This window comes from Plutella xylostella, chromosome 22 (genome assembly GCF_932276165.1).
Source record: "Plutella xylostella chromosome 22, ilPluXylo3.1, whole genome shotgun sequence".
NCBI lineage: Eukaryota > Metazoa > Arthropoda > Insecta > Lepidoptera > Plutellidae > Plutella > Plutella xylostella.
In genome coordinates this window covers 439,589-457,764 of record NC_064002.1, presented here as the reverse complement: position 1 = coordinate 457,764, position 18,176 = coordinate 439,589, and the positions used below count along the sequence as shown (strand labels likewise).

Below are 18,176 nucleotides of genomic sequence, written 5' to 3'. Positions count from 1 at the left end.
AAGTCACAATGGTATCTAATTATTTTATTATGTATTAAGTAAATTATAAATAAAAAAAAATTGCAAATTGAGATGCAAAACACAACCGTTACCATTATCACAAATTGAACTTTTCCATGAAAATAAAACTAAATCACAAACTGTTATTTTAATAAGGAGTATCATCGTTGCTTTCAGCACTCACTATAATTACCCAATCTATTACTCATATTTACTTATAGAATACTTGATGGATATGGGACATACAATAACATAAAATTGTATCACATAAGTACCAACAACGATATTTTGTTTGCTCATCCACTGTGAAACCCCAAACCACGGCGAGCCTCCCTTTTATTTCCCTTAATAAATTACCACTTGTTCTTTATGCTCCCAACCATCACTTGTTCCCTTTAATCTACCCTTGTTTCTTGTTTCCCTTGAGATGCAAGTCCAGGTTGAGCGCGGCGGGGTCAATGCCCGCGATGGCGGTGGCCACGGGCCGGGCCAGGGCCACTCCCGTGAGGGCCACCGCTGTAGCCATGGGCCGCGACGCCGCCAGCCCGCTCTCTCCAATCACTGCTAGCCCTGGAATTAAATAGGTTCAGGAATTAAGTTAGTGTTGGTAGCGTCTCACCCATTAGGTGTAAAAAGTACAGGAGAAAGCTGTCGTGCAATCGGCGCGTTTAATACAACGAGATATTTTCGGGTCGCGCAGAAGGCAGCTCAGTTATTTTTTCGTCATAATGTGACCCCCTGATCTTACTGATGTACTGATGACTCTCCATAAAGTTATACGAGGTGTTGCAAAAGTAATACAGGAAGCCGAAAAGGGTTGCCAGTTGCTCATTCTGAACAACTATAGCACATATTTTTTTTATGTTTTGATTGATTGTTTGATTGTCATACCGACAGGCTGCGCGTCGGCGATGGTGGCTCCGTTGAGGATCTCTCCCAGCTCCTCGAGGTTGATGACCGAGTCCCCCGGGGAGTCGATGCCCACGCCCTCCTCACCCACCTGAAAAATACAAACAGGTTGGTTATTTACATAGTTACAACATCTAACACTATCTACTTATATAACTCAGCCATCATTTGCCCTCACGAAGCTACAACACTTCCAAAAACTACTGGTCCCCTTTCATACTTGTAATACTCGCTGTGTCTGTGCCACTTTAGAATTTGGGGAATGACAGAGCAGTTTCAAGTTCAAAGACAATGGACACTACAAAACTTGACCTATGTGCTCTTTTGGGTACGAGTGTTAAGTTCGATAAAGAAAGTTGTAATACAAAAAGTTGGAGATAGCATTAAGGAACAACACCCTGTCCTCGGCCTTCCTATTAATTAATTATTTCCTATTAATTATTCAGTACTACTATTTCCTATTAATTAATTATTCAGTACTACCTACTATAGTTTCTTTTAATAATTTATTCCTGTAATAATACTTACATCATCATCATATTGCCTCTTCTGTGTGACATTGTTCCTCTTGAACAGCATGTCCACATCGTCTCCTATCTCATCCACGAGCTTGGCCAGGTTGGACGAGATCTCCCCAAGGCTCATCAGTTGCTCCTTAAATACCCTTTTGTCGGATCTCTTAAGGCTCCCAGTAGTTCTTCCAAGGTTATGAAGTCTGAGCAGATTCGTTGATAGTGCCTTAAGGTTTTGCAAGTTTACATTCAAGACCCTGGATAAAAGGGTTTCATCTCGGTTTTTGACAATATTTTCATTGCTTATGTTGTCTTCGTTTACTATTTTCTCGTTGACTACTTGTCCTTGTTGATTTTTAGTTACTTCTAGGTACTGTCCTTTGCCTCCTCCGTAGAATGGGAGGTATTCCGTGCGTGCCCTAGAATAAGTTGAGATGATGAACATATAATTATTATTGTTTGTTTCAAAGATATTTAATGATTGTAAACTAGATTAGCCAAAATGTTTTTCTTACGTTTATTATTTTATTACCTTTTAAGTCCACCACCCGCACTAGGCCAGTGTGGTGGACAAGGCCTAAAACCATTTCTTCATTGACCCGTGCCCCAGCAGTGGTGACGTGGGTAATGATGAATGAGTTAGCTTTTAAGTTACATGTGATAACTAGCAAAAACAAACTTTATGATAGTAAAAATATTGCAGTTAATACTTTTTGGAAATTACTAACATGATATGTTATAAATTTGGTGCCAGTAAACCCCCTTGGGTTAATAATTTTACTGTCTGGCCTTATTTTATTTACTTTAGACCCTACATAGCGGATTAAAATGAAGCCAAATTTCTAAATCAAATCAAACAATTTTTCAGTATTATTGAAACAAATTTTATTATTACTTAATCTAAAGTAATAAATAACATTAATATTTAATTTTATAAGTTTTTAGTCAACGTAGCTTAAATAAAGGCAAGTTAAATTTCAAAACATCACAATTATTAAATGCTTTCTCAAAATTAGGTTCACACTAACAAATGCACAACGGTTGAAAAACACTTTCAAGGTAAGCTATAATCACATTGAAAATACTTTTCAATATGTTTAACTTAAAAATAATAAGGCTATCTGTAAGATAGTTTTACAATAAAGTCATTAATTTTCTTTTAAGCACAATTCCTATAATAGGCACTACTTGTCAGTTCTATTTTATCTCCAGAGTATTTTAACAGACATTACAATAGCAGAGAGCTAGGGAGGCAAAATAATGAATCCTGGCATTGGATCTGGCTCTAAAAGTTATGAACGCAGGATAAACAATAAAATTTGCCACATGATTATCAGTATTACAACACTTAATTTTACAATGTATCATCGTAATCATCGACCGTTAACAAGTACAAATCGGACTGAGCGTGTGCGATGCCGCCCGGGCCGGCGATAGCGGAGGCGCGGGGCGCGTGCAGCACGGTCCCCGCCGCGCCGCGCCGCGCCCACACCCGCGACACCGGCGTCGCTATAGCCGCGTCCCCACTCACCGCATGAGCCACGGGACCCACCACTATACTAAACATAGAGTCTTTCTTGGACAGGTCGGAATTAGGCCCGAACGCAAACCGATCAGCCGCGCCGTCCGCGTCACTCAATCTTCTGAATCCTCCGCCGAGTCTTCCTCGTCGTAGTCGTCCTTCGTATCTAACAAGCCAAAAACAACACACATTAGTCTAGGAACTACGGAAACAAACCGACAGAGATCATTAAAGTTAATAAAAGGATTAATCGGTTAATAAGTCTCAAGATTGCTTCAGCTCGTGGTAGTATATTACGGGTCCAGTAGCGACTAGTTTTCCTTCGGGAATAGTGTGAGATCTAGGTGAGGTACCATCTTTGTTAGCCTTCTTCTGTAGCTGAGCGATGATTTGTGTTAGATCTGTTTCAGGCGATAAAGCGTAGATTTTGGCGGCGGGTCCGGCGACGGCCATGCCGCCGGGCTGCGTGTAGGCCAGGCCGCCGGGGCCCACGATGGCCGTCCCCCCGCGGCCCGCCGTGGCCACGCCGCCGGGGCCCGCGATGGCCACCCCTCCCTTGCGCACGCGCAGACGGTTAATAAAGAAGCCCGGGCTCGGCGCCACCGGCTTGCGGTTGCCGAACCACGTGTAGTCGTTAGTGAACGGATTCCGCAAATCTCCACTGTCAAAACCTGGGGCTGTATTGTCTTCATCATCCTGGTCTTGGTATGACGGGTGCACCACCAGGGGCTTCTTAGACACTGGCTTCTTGGTGCCAAATATTTTCTTCGATGCTTTCGTAACTTTAGTGTTTAATTCTTGACGAGGAGCAGCAGTTACAATGTTGCGTTTCTTTAGAGTTTTTATCGCTCTTCCTTGTCTAACTAAGCGTTTCAAAGTAGATATTAGCTTTATTTTGTTTTCTTTTTCTTTGTCATCTAGTGTTTCATTAACACCTTTCTCTTCAGCATTATCTTCAGTTGCGCCCTCGGAAGATTTCTGTTTGCGGCACACATCAGCCGACTGCCCATACTCAAACAAGTTATCTAAGTTTCCATTTTGAAGGAATGTGATGAACGGGTCTCTTAGAAGAACAGGAAACAAGGGAGCCAGTGGCCACTGAATATTAAACGGTAGAGAGCCAAGTCCTTGCCTAGTACTGTGCGTGTTGTCAATAGTGTTCAAATCGTTATTAGTAATCACGAATCTGTTACCGCTGATGTCATTTGGATGCGACTGGGCTGCAACTGCCTGGAGGCCGAGCGCTGTGTACTGATATGGCACGTAAGCTACTGTATTAGGAGCTGCCAATGCATTCAAGGGCGTGCCATAAAGAGCCTTAGGTTTTCCATTTCTCAAAACATTTTTGTCTATATCGGCACGCAGCTTTGTGCTCTCTTGGTGATTCGAAAGTAATTGTGGGGCAAAATTTATCAGCAGTTGCAATCTTTTAAGTGTTTCTTCGTCTAGTCCATGACTTTTATCTGGCTCGTTGTTATTGTATTTTGGTTTTTGTCGATGCGGTCTGTTGAGTCCATCGTTTAGCTTTCGGATTTTCTCTATGATTTCTTGTGTAGTTTCTTGAGTAGCTGGTTCATTTGTGTCATACGATATCGATCTCCCTTCAGCCACGTTCGAATCTTCTGTTAGTGAGGTCTCAGCATTATTTGGCTCTTCAGGAATATAGACTGGTCGCCATTCCCTGAAAAAGACAAAATGCTTCATTATTACTTATTCCATTCAGTAGGTACTAATAAAAGAATGATATCGAACCAAGACCAAATTATTAATAAGGTGAAATCTATGTACATCAATCAGCAAGCGTGCTTCAAGCGTTAAAAATAATATTAAGATTACACACCTGAACCATGCCGTGTCCCAATTTACTCTATGTGCTTTTATTCACTGATTATCAGGTATGAACTACTTGGATAGGTACATTGTGTTAGTGATTGTACGAAATTAGTGTTTTGTGCATAAGTATGCTTTTGTGCCGGCGCTATCTGATCACGTATTGGGAACATTTCTCTGGGATCAACTATTTCGAGCTCGATAAGGTGATTGTATGTTGCGTGGACTGTAGGTTTGGCTGGCTGGTCTTCTTCATTAAAACCAAAGTTTCACAGTGAGACAGTATTTTATTTTATCACAACACAAGAGCACCGTACAGCAGTTATATTGTAACAGTATAGGATACGGAAGTAACCATAAACAATAAATTAAAAATATACCTGTGTTGCCATCAACATATTGCCGCCCAAGAAAGAGCAAACGATAAATTAACTCAAGAGATAACATTTGTATGACCAAATAAAGTGCAATCATGCTTAAACACTTATACCTAACATAGTTTACATAGTATTTACTTAGGCATTTTTGTACATTACATATTATGTCAACTCTAACTTGAAAGATACCTATCGAACAACAAGTTATGAAAATAAAGTTTATATAAACAAAGCTGACCGTTTTTAATTTATGTATTTACCTAACCAACATATTTTATGAATACCTACTATAACCATATAGAAGAGTACTTAAGTATATAATAGTAAATCTAACTATAACGATTATGCACCTAAATGTAACTAATTTCAACAGTAAACACACATGTAAGGCATATACTTTAATTTAACAAAATATTATTTAACAGCATCTTCTCAATCAAGTATGTAAGTATATAACAGCATTTTACTAAATCTTAATCAGTAGTAAAACTTTATATAAGGTAAGCACACATTTAACTATAGTAACGCTTATCTAGCAATGAAGGTTGTAATTTCTTTACATTATACAAACAACTTAACTAATTTTTAACTTTATAGTATAAGTACCTATTCATAACAACAATACACATAGTCTTAGTAGTATCAATGACATACAATGAAACAATCTTAAATCTATAAAAAAATATCTATTTATAATCATTTTTCAATAGGTAAAACGCTTATGCTCTGCAATGACCTAGTATACAATTTACCATCAGCTGTTTTTAACTGAAAGGCTCTGACCTTGCCATCATTTCCAGGGAATACTTTCACGACCCGTGCCATGGGCCACACCAAAGGTGGAGAATTGGGCTCTCTCATAAGAACTAGTGAACCTTCAGTTACATTAGGCATAGATTGACACCACTTACTTCTATTTTGCAAAGTATTTAAATAGTACTTATACCAAGCCTTCCAAAATCTTTGTTGCAACTGTGTACATTGTTGCCAGAAGCTTAGCCTATTGTTCCTAGTTTCAGAATTATCTACCTCGGGATACATAGTTAGAGACGTGCCTATAAGGAAATGCCCCGGAGTCAGGTAGCAGTAATCATTTATATCCTCAGAGAGGGGCAAAATAGGGCGTGAATTTAGCACAGCCTCTATCTGACATAATACAGTATTTAACTGTTCATAAGTTAATGCAGCATCTAACACAATGCGCTTTAAATGATATTTCATGCTTTTCACAGCGGCTTCTGCAAGCCCAGCGAACACCGGTGCATAGCTAGGTGTGAAATGAAACTTTATGCCTTCTTTGGCAGTATATGCTTGCACAAGTCCCTGATGATCAGCAGAACTATTAAGTTTATACAGTTCCACCAGCTGGTTCCTTGCTCCTCGAAAACAACCACCATTATCACAGAATACCTCGCTGGGCAGGCCTCGTCTACTTGAAAATCGTTTAAAGGCTGCAAGGAACGCCTCAGTAGTGAGATCAGAGGTCAATTCCAAATGAATTGCCTTCGTGACAAAACACACGAATATACATACATAAACTTTGCTAATAATAGCTTTTCTAACACGCGAATTTTTTACTTTGACAGGCCCAGCGAAGTCAATGCCTATTTTCTGGAATGGTCTGCATGGTGTGACTCGCTGAGGAGGCAAGGATCCCATTAGCTGCTTCGCTGCACAAGCTTTGAGCCTAAAACAAACCAAACATTTATGAGTTACCTTTTTTACTTGTCGCATTCCATTTATTAACCAATATTTTTGATTTAAGTTAGCAAGAAGCGATTTAGGTCCGGCATGTAATAACCTTTTATGCTCACTTTGTATAATAAGTTCAGTTATTCGTGATTTTTGAGCTAAGATGATAGGATGTTTTTGTGATAGCGGTATGTCCGAGTTATCAAGTCGCCCCCCTACTCTGATCAAGCCGTCTTTATCTAAGAAAGGATGTAGAGATTTCAAGGGTCCTCGGACGCAGTTGCCCTTTCGCAATGAGTTTATTTCATCACAGAAATAAATAGATTGCTCATGCTTTATTATTAAATGCAACGCATGTTGTAACTCATCAGGAGTTAGTGTTTTATCATGAATTTTTGTACCGCTCTTTAAGTTATTACAAAACCTAAGGATATAAGCTATCACCCTAGTCATTTTATCTATATCTGAATATTTATTTAAAATTTCAGATAATATGTCCTGTTTGATACCTGTAGTAAGTACCACTTTAGCAGGCAGTGGTGTGGTCTTGGATTTCTTCATCTCTGGCAAACTGACAGGCAGATCTAAGTCTTTACTTTCAAATTTGTACTCTGATTGCAGGAACTCTGGCCCCTCCCACCAGAGGGCGCTGTTCGGAAGCTCCTGAGGACTTATACCTCGACTTATGAGATCAGCAGGGTTAGCTGTGGATGGCACATATAGCCAGGGCCACTTATTAGTTTTCTGCTGTATTACCCCTACTCTGTTCGATACATAAGCTTGTAGTTTAGTTGTTTCAGTTTGAATCCAAGCCAAAGTTATTTTAGAATCAGTGAATAAGTACACATCATCAATTTTTACATTTTCATGCAAAGTGTTATACACTCTCTCCATTAAAGTGGACAAAAGCAAGGCAGCATTTAGCTCTAACCTAGGTATGGTTAGGGGGTTCGCGCGTGGGTTAACTCGCGACTTTGAACAGAGTAGGTATAATTTAGCCTTACCTGTTTTGTCGACCACACGATGATAAATGCAGCACCCGTATCCCGTCGTACTAGACGCATCAGCAAAACCTATTAGTTGCTCAGTTACTGCTGTGTTCGTTGGAATGTACCTATTTATATTGATAGGCTGCATAGCCGCTAGACTCCTAACAAATTGAAGCCACTCATCAGCTAGCTCAGCTGGAATACGTTCATCCCAAGCAGTATTATTAGACCAAATCCTTGATATTATACTTTTAGCTTTTATAACTATTGGACCCGCAAAACCTAAGGGATCATAGAATTTAGATATGTAGCTAAGCACTTCCCTCTTCGTTATGACCTCCTCAATTGAAAGGCACTGGGCTGTTTATTATAAAACAGTCCTTCTGTACATCAAGATTAAGCCCCAAAGCCTTCATACTATAGTTACCTTTCTGAAGTTCAAGCTGACTAAATTGCTGCTCAACCTCCGGTATGTCAGCCAATATAGAGGGTGTGTTAGAAGCCCATTTATGCAAACTAAAGCTCCCATAACTTAACATTTCACACAACTGCCGTTTTGCTTCAGTTAATTGGTTTAAATCCGAACATGAATATATAATGTCATCGACATACGTACAATTTTTTATTATAAACGATGCTAGAGGCAGGTCATGCTCGTGGGTTTTTGCAAGCTCAAATAAACAGCGCGTAGCTAAATAGCTTGAAGATTTCATACCATAACTGACGGTATCAAGACGAATACACCTTATATCCTGACTAGGGTTATCGCGCCACAGAATGTTCTGAAGTGAAGTGTGCTCCGGGTTTACCAGTATATTGCGGAACATTTTTTTAATATCAGAGCTCAAAGTGTATTCCCCATATCTATACAATAGCACAATGTCAAACAATTCTTTTTGCACTGTAGGTCCATTGAGTAAAATATCATTTAAAGATATTTTTTTATTTGTTTTCATACTACAATCAAATACAACCCTCATGGGCGTACTTTTACTATTTTCGTTTATTACCGAATGATGCGGCACAAAATAAATTGGATCCTCATTGAAATTGTATGAGTTAATATCTACATAGTGCCCATGCCCCAGGGCTACATAGTCATCAATAAACTTTTGATAATTTGTAAGCAAATTGATGTTCTTTTGCAGTCTTTTTTCTAGACTGAGAAACCTGTGTAATGCTAGGTCAAATGAGTTGCCTAGAGTTTCATTAATGTTGCCGGTTTCTATTTTCAAAGGTAAGTCAACAGTAAACTTGTTATTTTCAAGCTTTACTGAGCTTACAAATAATTTTTCTGCCAACTCTTGCTCTGAATCCCGCTCTTTTAGTAACTCCGGAACACTCTCCACTTCCCAAAGCTTTTTTATATTGTCACTTACATCTGATTCACATTTAGCACAAAAAAGAGATACAACCTGATCCTTTATAATGGTATCTGTTAATGCTCCGGCGATGACATGGCCAAACTTAGTGTTGATGATGCTTGGAGATGAAGATGGTAGCTGATGGTTGGTTGAAGGCGAGCGTTGGGCCTCCTCAAGCTGCAGCAACACCTGGAAAAATACACCAGCACCAATTAGCATGTTAATCTCGGATGGCTGATTGAAAGACGGGTCAGCCAAGGTGATACCAGCGGGGATGTTCAAGTTTTTTAAGTCTACTGGTGACTGTGGTAATTTGCATGTGATCTTTTCCACCACATGACAGTCCACCAGGGTACTAAAGTTAGTTGTTAATGAATGAACTTGCAATGGTAAACAATAGCTGACTTTATTATTACTCCCAGTCACTCCGATGAGGTTTAGATTGTTTTGCTCGGGTGTAAAGCCCAAGACCTCAACGGCTCTTGCTGTAATGAGTGACACCTGTGAACCGGAGTCAAGGATACATTTTATATGAACTTCCTGTCCATTTTTCGCAAATACTTTGACCCGTGCTGTTGGGATTAATATATCAGTTGCAGAGTCTCTAGAAAGGAGAACTACTGACCCTGGGCCACTTTCTTCGTCGAGGTGGAGCAGTGTGTTATGATTTTTTTTGCATTGCCCACACCTAAAGTGGAATTTACATTTGCCAGGATGTATATTTAAACATGTGTTACATAGGTTATTTTTTCTTGCAAATGACACTCTGTCTTGGGTAGCTAGTAATTTAAATTTTGGGCAAGTATATAATTTGTGATTGGTACACTTACAGTATAAGCACTCCATTGTAGAATTGGTTGTTGTTGCCAGAGTAACCTTACTCTTTGTTAAGCTTGCCGGCTGCCGTTTCCCAGATGTGGCTGTCTCGCTGTGATCGGTGTTCTCCAAAGCAAGAGCTCGCCTCTCCAGATAGGAGAGGAAATCTTGAACTGTTGGGTCATTCTCCAGGTTTCTCTCCAGCTGATATGACCTCCAGCTGTATGTGTCTAACTTACACTGCAGAATACCCAGTAAAAACGGGTCTTTGTCATCGACATTCACCTGTAGATTGGTGAGAGCGCTCATAGTCTGGTTCACTACTGAAACAAAAGTCCTTAAATCGTTAGCGCCTGCATACTTGGGCAACTTTTCCAAGTCTAACAGGGTTTTAACATGCTCGTTTACTATCTGATATTTGTTGTAAAACCTTTTGCTTAACAACTGCATGGCTTCCTCGTAACTCGCTGAGTTGAGTGGTAAATTTTTTACTAAGTCAAAGGGCTCACCCTGAAGGTAAGATCGCAGGTAGTATAATTTCTGTACATTGTCTAGGGATTTGTCATTATGAATGACTGACTTGAAAATCTCAATGAACGTTACGTATTCCGAGTATTTACCTGAAAAACTTGGAATGTTTATACTTGGTAACTTTGTCCTACTAGAAATGCCACTGGTACCTGACTCCGGGGTTTCACTAGCACTACTATGCGACTTAATGCTTTGGTTTAACACAGTTAAACAATGAAAGTATTTATCCTCGACTTCACCAACATCCTCAGTGTCTGACAAGTCTAATGCCAAAATATCCTTATTAAGCTGATCATAATCAGCAAACGTGGTTGTCAACCTATCTCTTTTTGTAATGAGAGTTTCCACTTCACTTGACTTAAAATTTTCGCTATTTACAAATGAAAACAATCGCGTTACAATACCTTTTGCATAGCCTCTCTGGGCCTTTAGAGCTTTTAGTTGTTCCTCCATTATGATACACAGTTAAAATTACACAATTTATCGTATTTGTTGCGACTCTAATGTAAGCTATTTACAATTACAGTTATTTACAGCTAAACTTTGCACTAGAAATCGAAAATTGAAAGCAAATTACAAATTGTTGCAACCACCACGCCAAATAAAATAAGATGGCGAATTTGTTGACGTCGCATACGCCGTTCCGCTAGAGGGCGCAAGTTTCGCAAACGCAGCGCAGGCCTGCCAACCTAACTATTCTTACTTGACGTATGGTATGAACCAATGAGACTCGTCCGCTGCAGACTCGGAGTTCTTTGACGCGACGTGATTGGACGATGGTCGCTTCCCACGTCTCGTTGTTGATTCCGTCTTCGGTCTTCCCCGCTCGAGTGGGATGACTGGCACGATGCTATCTTCTTTCCCTTTCTCTCTTGCCGCGATATGAATTGGAATGGCGGGAATTGTTCTTGGTTAAATGTTCTAGATTTTGATGTTATTTCTTATTTATTGCAACAACTTCTATCTTGAAGTTGTCGAAAATATATCACTGTATGACGTTCGGATGATTTCGCAGATACTTGATAGCTTGATTTCGCAAGTATACTGATCCTCCCGCCTTTTTAGTTCTTGCTGCATGCACGCATTGCGGCTCCCGTGTGCAATTTTATCTCGCTGTCCTTTTGCACAGGAAACTCCGTCGGATCGTTATGGACCAATGTGTGTTGCGTGGACTGTAGGTTTGGCTGGCTGGTCTTCTTCATTAAAACCAAAGTTTCACAGTGAGACAGTATTTTATTTATCACAACACAAGAGCACCGTACAGCAGTTATATTGTAACAGTATAGGATACGGAAGTAACCATAAACAATAAATTAAAAATATACCTGTGTTGCCATCAACAGTGATAGGGTTAAGCTACACTTTCGAATTCCGAGTATACCCGATAGAGTCCATTGTTTGGGAGGTAGTGGAGTAGTAAATAAGCACTTGCCGACCGGCCGAGAGTGAAGCCGACCCGTTACCGGTCAACACCGACTTGTTAAACACACACCGACACTCGAACTCAGTAAAACTATGTTTTTCTAATGGTATGTAAACATAATAGATCATTTTTTAAAGAACTAAAGTGTACTTTACATTTGAAATTACCTACTTTTCACCAATATGAAATTACGTTTGCTATACTAATCGATACATTAATAAAAAAAATTCGATTAATATTTTGGCAGTGCCATAATCGCACCAATTGGAATCTTACCTATAAATTTAGATGGTTTTACTGATTCCGAACATCAATCAATACAAAACATATTACAAAATGTACATTTTTGAATACCGACTAAAAGAACTTGATACTCACTCATTATTCTCCGAAGGTCGAGTCTGGACTCCCGTTAGGAAGACCCCGGCCAGCAGGACCTGAAATTGTATAATTTATACCTTTGAGATAAAAGTTCAAACATTTTGTCCGACAAATGTACGAAAACGTTCGTTGACCCCACATTCTTAAAGGTATAAACCTGCAACCGGTTTGAAAACGGACTGATTCAAGGGATGTTCTGTACTTCCAAATACATTATAGCAAGCCTAGGTACCTATGTTTTTTGATACGAAACACTGTTGTCTGCGCACTACGGTAAAGAAAGTTGTACAAACACATTATTCATGTATGTACATCTTTATGTTTGTCTGGTGATCATCACCATATTTTATTATGATGTCTTTTTTATTTAATCACGTACGTGTATATGGTATACCTCGACCACAATTCGAAATGCTTTCTTGTAGTGTAGAGTTTCGCTTGTAGGTAGGTACTTTGTACAGACAAACCTATATTTATTGAACGGCTGTGTCAATCTCAACCACAAAGAACTGTGTCAAACTAAACACGAGACTATAATAATAAAACAAGTATCATAAGAAGACCCCTTTTACTTTTGGCGGACAATGAGTGTGGCCGAGTCGAGCGTTGGGCTTCATGACAAGGCACTAGTTGAACATCTCTTCAATGGAGAAAACTAGGTAAAGCTTGATGGACAAGGCGACGACCAAATGAGCAAAAAATTACAAGTAGATGAGTGAGGAATTTTATATTATAAGGTTCGTGAGACTGATTGACGATGTTACTTATAATGTAATCTATAATGATAGTTTACCAATTTTAATATTATAAATCTACAAAGTACAAGTGTTCTTTATGTTCGGTAAATTCTTAAGTAAGGACAGGAGACCGATAATTTCCACTAAGAATACCAATATAAACTAAACTGAACGGGCCAACAGCCAAACAAGGCAATATTTGTGGGCCGCAAAATAACTGAGAGACAATGAATTGAATAAACCGTTAGGTTACGTCATACATAACATAAAACACCTTTTTCACTAACTAACTAAGATCTCACAGGAGGCGTTAAAAATAAATAAGGAGTTATAACAGATTAACCGATTTATTGATCTTAAAATGTTGATTTTATGGACTGCTTAAGAGTTATCGCATAATTTATGCAGATGAGTTCACTCAGGCTATCGAACTTTGGTAGGTACAATAGGCGTGTCGACAGTATTACATTATCAAAGATTTAATGACTTTAGAGGAAAATACACATTCAAAGGATTTAAAAAACTGATTTAGTTTTATTTAAACAATTGAGATTAATAAGATTTTCAATAAAATAAAAGAGTAAAATACTGCAATCGGCCATTTTGACTGAAACGCCAATCACAGCGCATGACGTCATACTTATGTACGCTTCACTGTGTTTTGAATACCTTACATACTGATTGCGCGTTACGATTGATATATATTTGTTTTTGTGATTTATCGACTTTATAACACGAATCTATCTTTAACAATGGAACCAGGTTTTGTTAAGGCAAACAGTGCAAAGCCCAGGATCGATTTATTGATGTTGGGCGAGTTCCTTGCAACAAATAAAGAATTTTGCTCTTCCGAATTTAGAAACGTGAAAACCTCTTTGTAAGTTTATTTTATTAGTATTTATCTTTAACTCTCTCTCTCTCTCTCTCTCAGCCTTCTGTAGTCCACTGTTGGATATAGGCCTCTCCTAACGATCGCCAACCCAAACGGTCACCCGCCATCTGCATCCAGCGGCTTCCCGCTACCTTCCGCAGACCATCAGACCAACGGGTTGGGGGGCGACCGACACGCCGTTTGCCGACACGGGGTCTCCACTCCAGAACCTTTGTACTCCAGCGGTCGTCGGCTCTGCGGGCTACGTGACTAGCTACGTTATCTTTAACACTAGATATAAATATGACTAAGTAGCAATCAAACTCGTTTTAAACTTGTAGAAGTTTATTTCGCCGAAGAAGTTTGTTTCGTAGAAGTTTGTTTCGCCGTGCAAGCTTTAACCATTTATCTCTTATTATTTTCTTGTATGGGACATGTACAAACACCTTGTCTGGTGTCGTTATTGATGTATTTTTGCACTGAGGCACTGCACACCACTTATAAACTTTAGAATTCATTTTTAACACAAAAAATACGTAATATACTAGCTGCGCGTAAACAAATTTGACGTACGTACGTAAGTGTGACGTCACACACGACGCCATGACACGGCGAGCTGTTTTCGCGCAGTATTTAAAAATGATTATAAAAATGGCTTTAAATTTCCGAAATCTTAAGTTTATTACCGAAATAAAGGTTTTGTTGTAAACAATAGATGGTTATCTGCATTACGGAAGAGGATTTTAAAATCTTTCGCCTTGCCTATTGTAGGTACAATCAAAAATGTTGGATACGTAAATTTGTATGGATAAGAAGGAGGGTTTGTATAGAGATAAAGGTAGCTGATCAAATCTTTAATGGTTCTCTACTGTAACTATAAACTATTTTTGGATACTAGGCTACACACATCGTGAAGAACATATTTGGATTTCGAGATGAAATCGCATAACATTTCTTTCCCTACATACGAGTACAATGCAAGCCCTTAATTCCATAGAAAGTGAGCAGGATAGCAAAATGAACTCACGGGCATTGAAAAGGTTCTACTGAAAAAAGCACCAAATTACTCCAAAAAGGAAAAGGCTAGCTTAATCAAGTCAGAATTTTGTGTGATTGTTCCAACTATTTCATTGCCCGTGAGTGTATATTCCCTGATTGTTCATTGTTTTCTAATGGAAGAACAAAATTAGTAAACATTTTAGTTTAACACCTTTGTATTAAAGGATTTATGATTGACCGGGAAAATGCACAACCTAGGTACGTTCATGTACAAAATTAATTTATAAATAGCATCATCATATTATTTTTCAACGAAGTTTCATTTTGGTTTCTCAGTTAGGTACTGCTTCAAATTAGCTTCTATATTCTATAATTTATCGCTTAGTCTATAAAATGAAATTGATCATCCTGTTCTGAAATAAAATAAACATAATTCGGTCATCATTTTCATAGAACTATTCAAGTAACAGTTGCAATATAATTATCTCAGACGGGGTTAAAGACAGTTTCTCTCGTAAACTGTGAAACTTATCTGGTAACATCTAGTGTGGCGCATCTGCGCTATTCCACTTCTGCACGTGGCCAACTGTACTCGGTGAGATATGAACACGACAGATTGATGCTTTCGATAAGACAATGCTTTTGTGTTACTTTTGCCGTTACGTGGTAAGAATTCTAAAATCAAAACTTTGAAAGATTTTGGAAAATAGGATAAGAAAGAGGGATCTTGTGCCATGCATGCCACAACAAACAGGTACATTAAACCAATTGTTTTTGCACCAATCAAACCCGATGCACCAACAAGCAGTAGTTGTAATCTATTACTTACATAGGTATTATTAAAAATTTAAAATTATAATGTTGTCGGGTTACCTACCAATTCACACTTCAGTCGTAAAATAGTCAATGCAATAAGGCCTTTTTTGTACCTAATAAAATAATAAGTTCTTTGACCGGTAGCTTCTTATTATTGAGTCAATAACCTATCACATCAAAATTTAATAAACTTGAAGAAAACCATAAAACAGATTTGACTGAAACCTCATCTACTTTATAATATAAGGTAAATTAGCGTCAAATATAAATCAACTTTTTATGGCATATATTTGCGACTTTTAAGTCTAATGACTCGTCATAAATAGTTTTATTAGATTTAATCAAGAATTCATATTATAGTCTAGACATCAAATTCAAAACTAAATTTAGAATCAGACTGAGAGATTGATTAAGAACTTTATACATTTTCAGTTGTAAATTTCAGAAACCTTTTTTACTCGTGAAAAGTTGATAAATCTACGATTTTGATTGTGTTGTAATAGAGACAATGAATATTGGAAATAAAATTTGATGTCTATTCAATGGACTGATAGCAACAGGATGCAGCTTCCTAGGTTTCATTTCGATCTCTTAGAAATGGGTAAAGCGGTTACTAGTGGTTAGACGGCGATCATTATAGTAACAAGAAAGTTGCAGTAAAGTCACAAACCCGGCATTTTGTAGGCTACACTGGATGTAGGTACCGTGCACTTGCTTGGATCAGCACAGCACGATTAAGATCTTACATTTAATTACCTAAGTAGGTACATATAATTCTATTATTAGTTAAGTAGTGAATATCACTCAAATCTTAAAAACGAGTTTTTTAACAAATAAATTTCAGATCTATAAACTGGTCAACAGGATGGCATGAATGGCCTAAATATCAAAACAAACAAGAAAGCAGAATGATTTTAGAAATCCTAACCAAACCTGTATCATGTGACATTTGCAACGAATTATTCATGTTCCTGTTCGTAATACACAACTCATGCATATTTTTTTTCTGATAATGTCTAAATCCTTTCCAAAAAATTTCAATCTTAATTAAACAAGTCTTAAAATAAAAATGACAAAGTTACTCAGGAGGTAAAGCCATTGACATTGATATAATGTTGGACTGTTGGTAAGTCCCAGTGTTATTAAAACAATTATTGTATTTATATGCCTATATTATGTACCTTAGGCTTTATTTTTGTAAAGCATGATGCCTAACCTGACATTATAGCTCTTGTAGAGAAAATTCTTGTGAAACTCATTAAAATGAATTATACAACAAAGCTTACATTTTGTATATCGTTTTTTTAAACTCCACAAATGATTACACAGTGGACATTGACAATTATAACGCTGCAGTCAGTAGCTAAATGGGCAGGTCCACACTTGACCGGTTTCGAGCTTGCCCCGCAACATGGCATTAAAAGGTAAACAGGAAAATTGGTCGCCGTAAAAAGAATTAACTTATGATTTGACCAGGTCAATGACTGTATTGTATTGTATTTCCATCAGTCGATCGATTGTTTCATATTTTTGCATTGCAATACGTTTTTTTAATTATTTACTTCCTTGAAAATATACATTAAAAAAAAACACTTTACTACCTTTCCAAAAAAATTACTAAGCAGCAAATAAAATAAATAAACATTCACCCCAAATTTTTAAAAAGGTTACTCACCGTTACCGCAATCCAACAATGGGTCGTCATTACGTGTGATTTGTTTATGAATATCTGCACCGGTGTGCCAACGTTGCGTGCACACGTCTGCCTCGCTGCGTGCTGGACCCGCGAATGTCAAGGTTTGCCGCCAATGCCAGGCTATAGCCGAGCCTGCTGGTGAAAGCTACTCTGTGATCTCGAACACAACACTACTAATATCTTTCAGAATAGTTTCCCTAATGTAAAGCCAAAGCCTCTTCTTTACTGAAATGTAATGGTCTGATTTTCAGTCATTCTAAGTGAAATTTTGCTTTTTTGTCATTCAGAGAATAATTTATTTTTAAATTCAGACTTATTGGTTTCACAGTGATGGCAAGATTATGTCGTAGAGGTATCCAACATTTTGAGATTAAGAAGTATTAGACCTGAAGGCTTATCATTTGAGGAACAATATTTTACCCCTATTCTATGAATTTGAGGGTTAGAATACGTTCCTTAGTATAAAAATTCTATTCGCAACAAGCAAATATATTATAGACATTGAAATTATCTTTACTTAAATTTAAATAACATTAGCCATAGTGCCGCAGTGATGGGAATGTGAAAGCTGACTTCAGCTATAATCTATATGAAACTAAAATGCATTTACACAAAAAAAAAATTTTTTTACATTTGCAAATGACAAGTCTTACACCGGAAATCTAAAAATAATAGCACCTATACCTAGATACTGTTTAAACTTCCAAGAGA

General features: G+C 38.0%; 2 protein-coding genes across 3 annotated transcripts; both read right to left on the bottom strand.

Annotated features, from left to right (window-relative positions):
* Positions 1 to 314: 314 nt before the first annotated feature.
* On the bottom strand, positions 315 to 17,580 carry LOC105382154. The gene is made up of 7 exons (XM_048629051.1): positions 17,445 to 17,580; positions 12,344 to 12,402; positions 3,211 to 4,624; positions 2,816 to 3,138; positions 1,438 to 1,840; positions 892 to 1,000; positions 315 to 570 (listed from the first exon to the last, which is right to left on the bottom strand). The coding sequence occupies exons 1-7, from the start codon at positions 17,472 to 17,474 to the stop codon at positions 401 to 403; spliced, it is 2,508 nt and encodes an 835-aa protein (XP_048485008.1). The 5' UTR covers positions 17,475 to 17,580; the 3' UTR covers positions 315 to 400.
* Positions 9,038 to 11,889, bottom strand: LOC119693454. 2 transcript variants are annotated; one of them, XM_048628979.1, is made up of 3 exons: positions 10,947 to 11,889; positions 10,026 to 10,334; positions 9,038 to 9,384 (listed from the first exon to the last, which is right to left on the bottom strand). In XM_048628979.1, the coding sequence occupies exons 1-3, from the start codon at positions 10,993 to 10,995 to the stop codon at positions 9,368 to 9,370; spliced, it is 375 nt and encodes a 124-aa protein (XP_048484936.1). In that variant the 5' UTR covers positions 10,996 to 11,889; the 3' UTR covers positions 9,038 to 9,367. The 2 variants fall into 2 exon arrangements, with proteins under 2 accessions (XP_048484936.1, XP_048484937.1); XM_048628980.1 differs by having other exon boundaries at positions 10,026 to 10,331; positions 10,947 to 11,010.
* Positions 17,581 to 18,176: the final 596 nt, after the last annotated feature.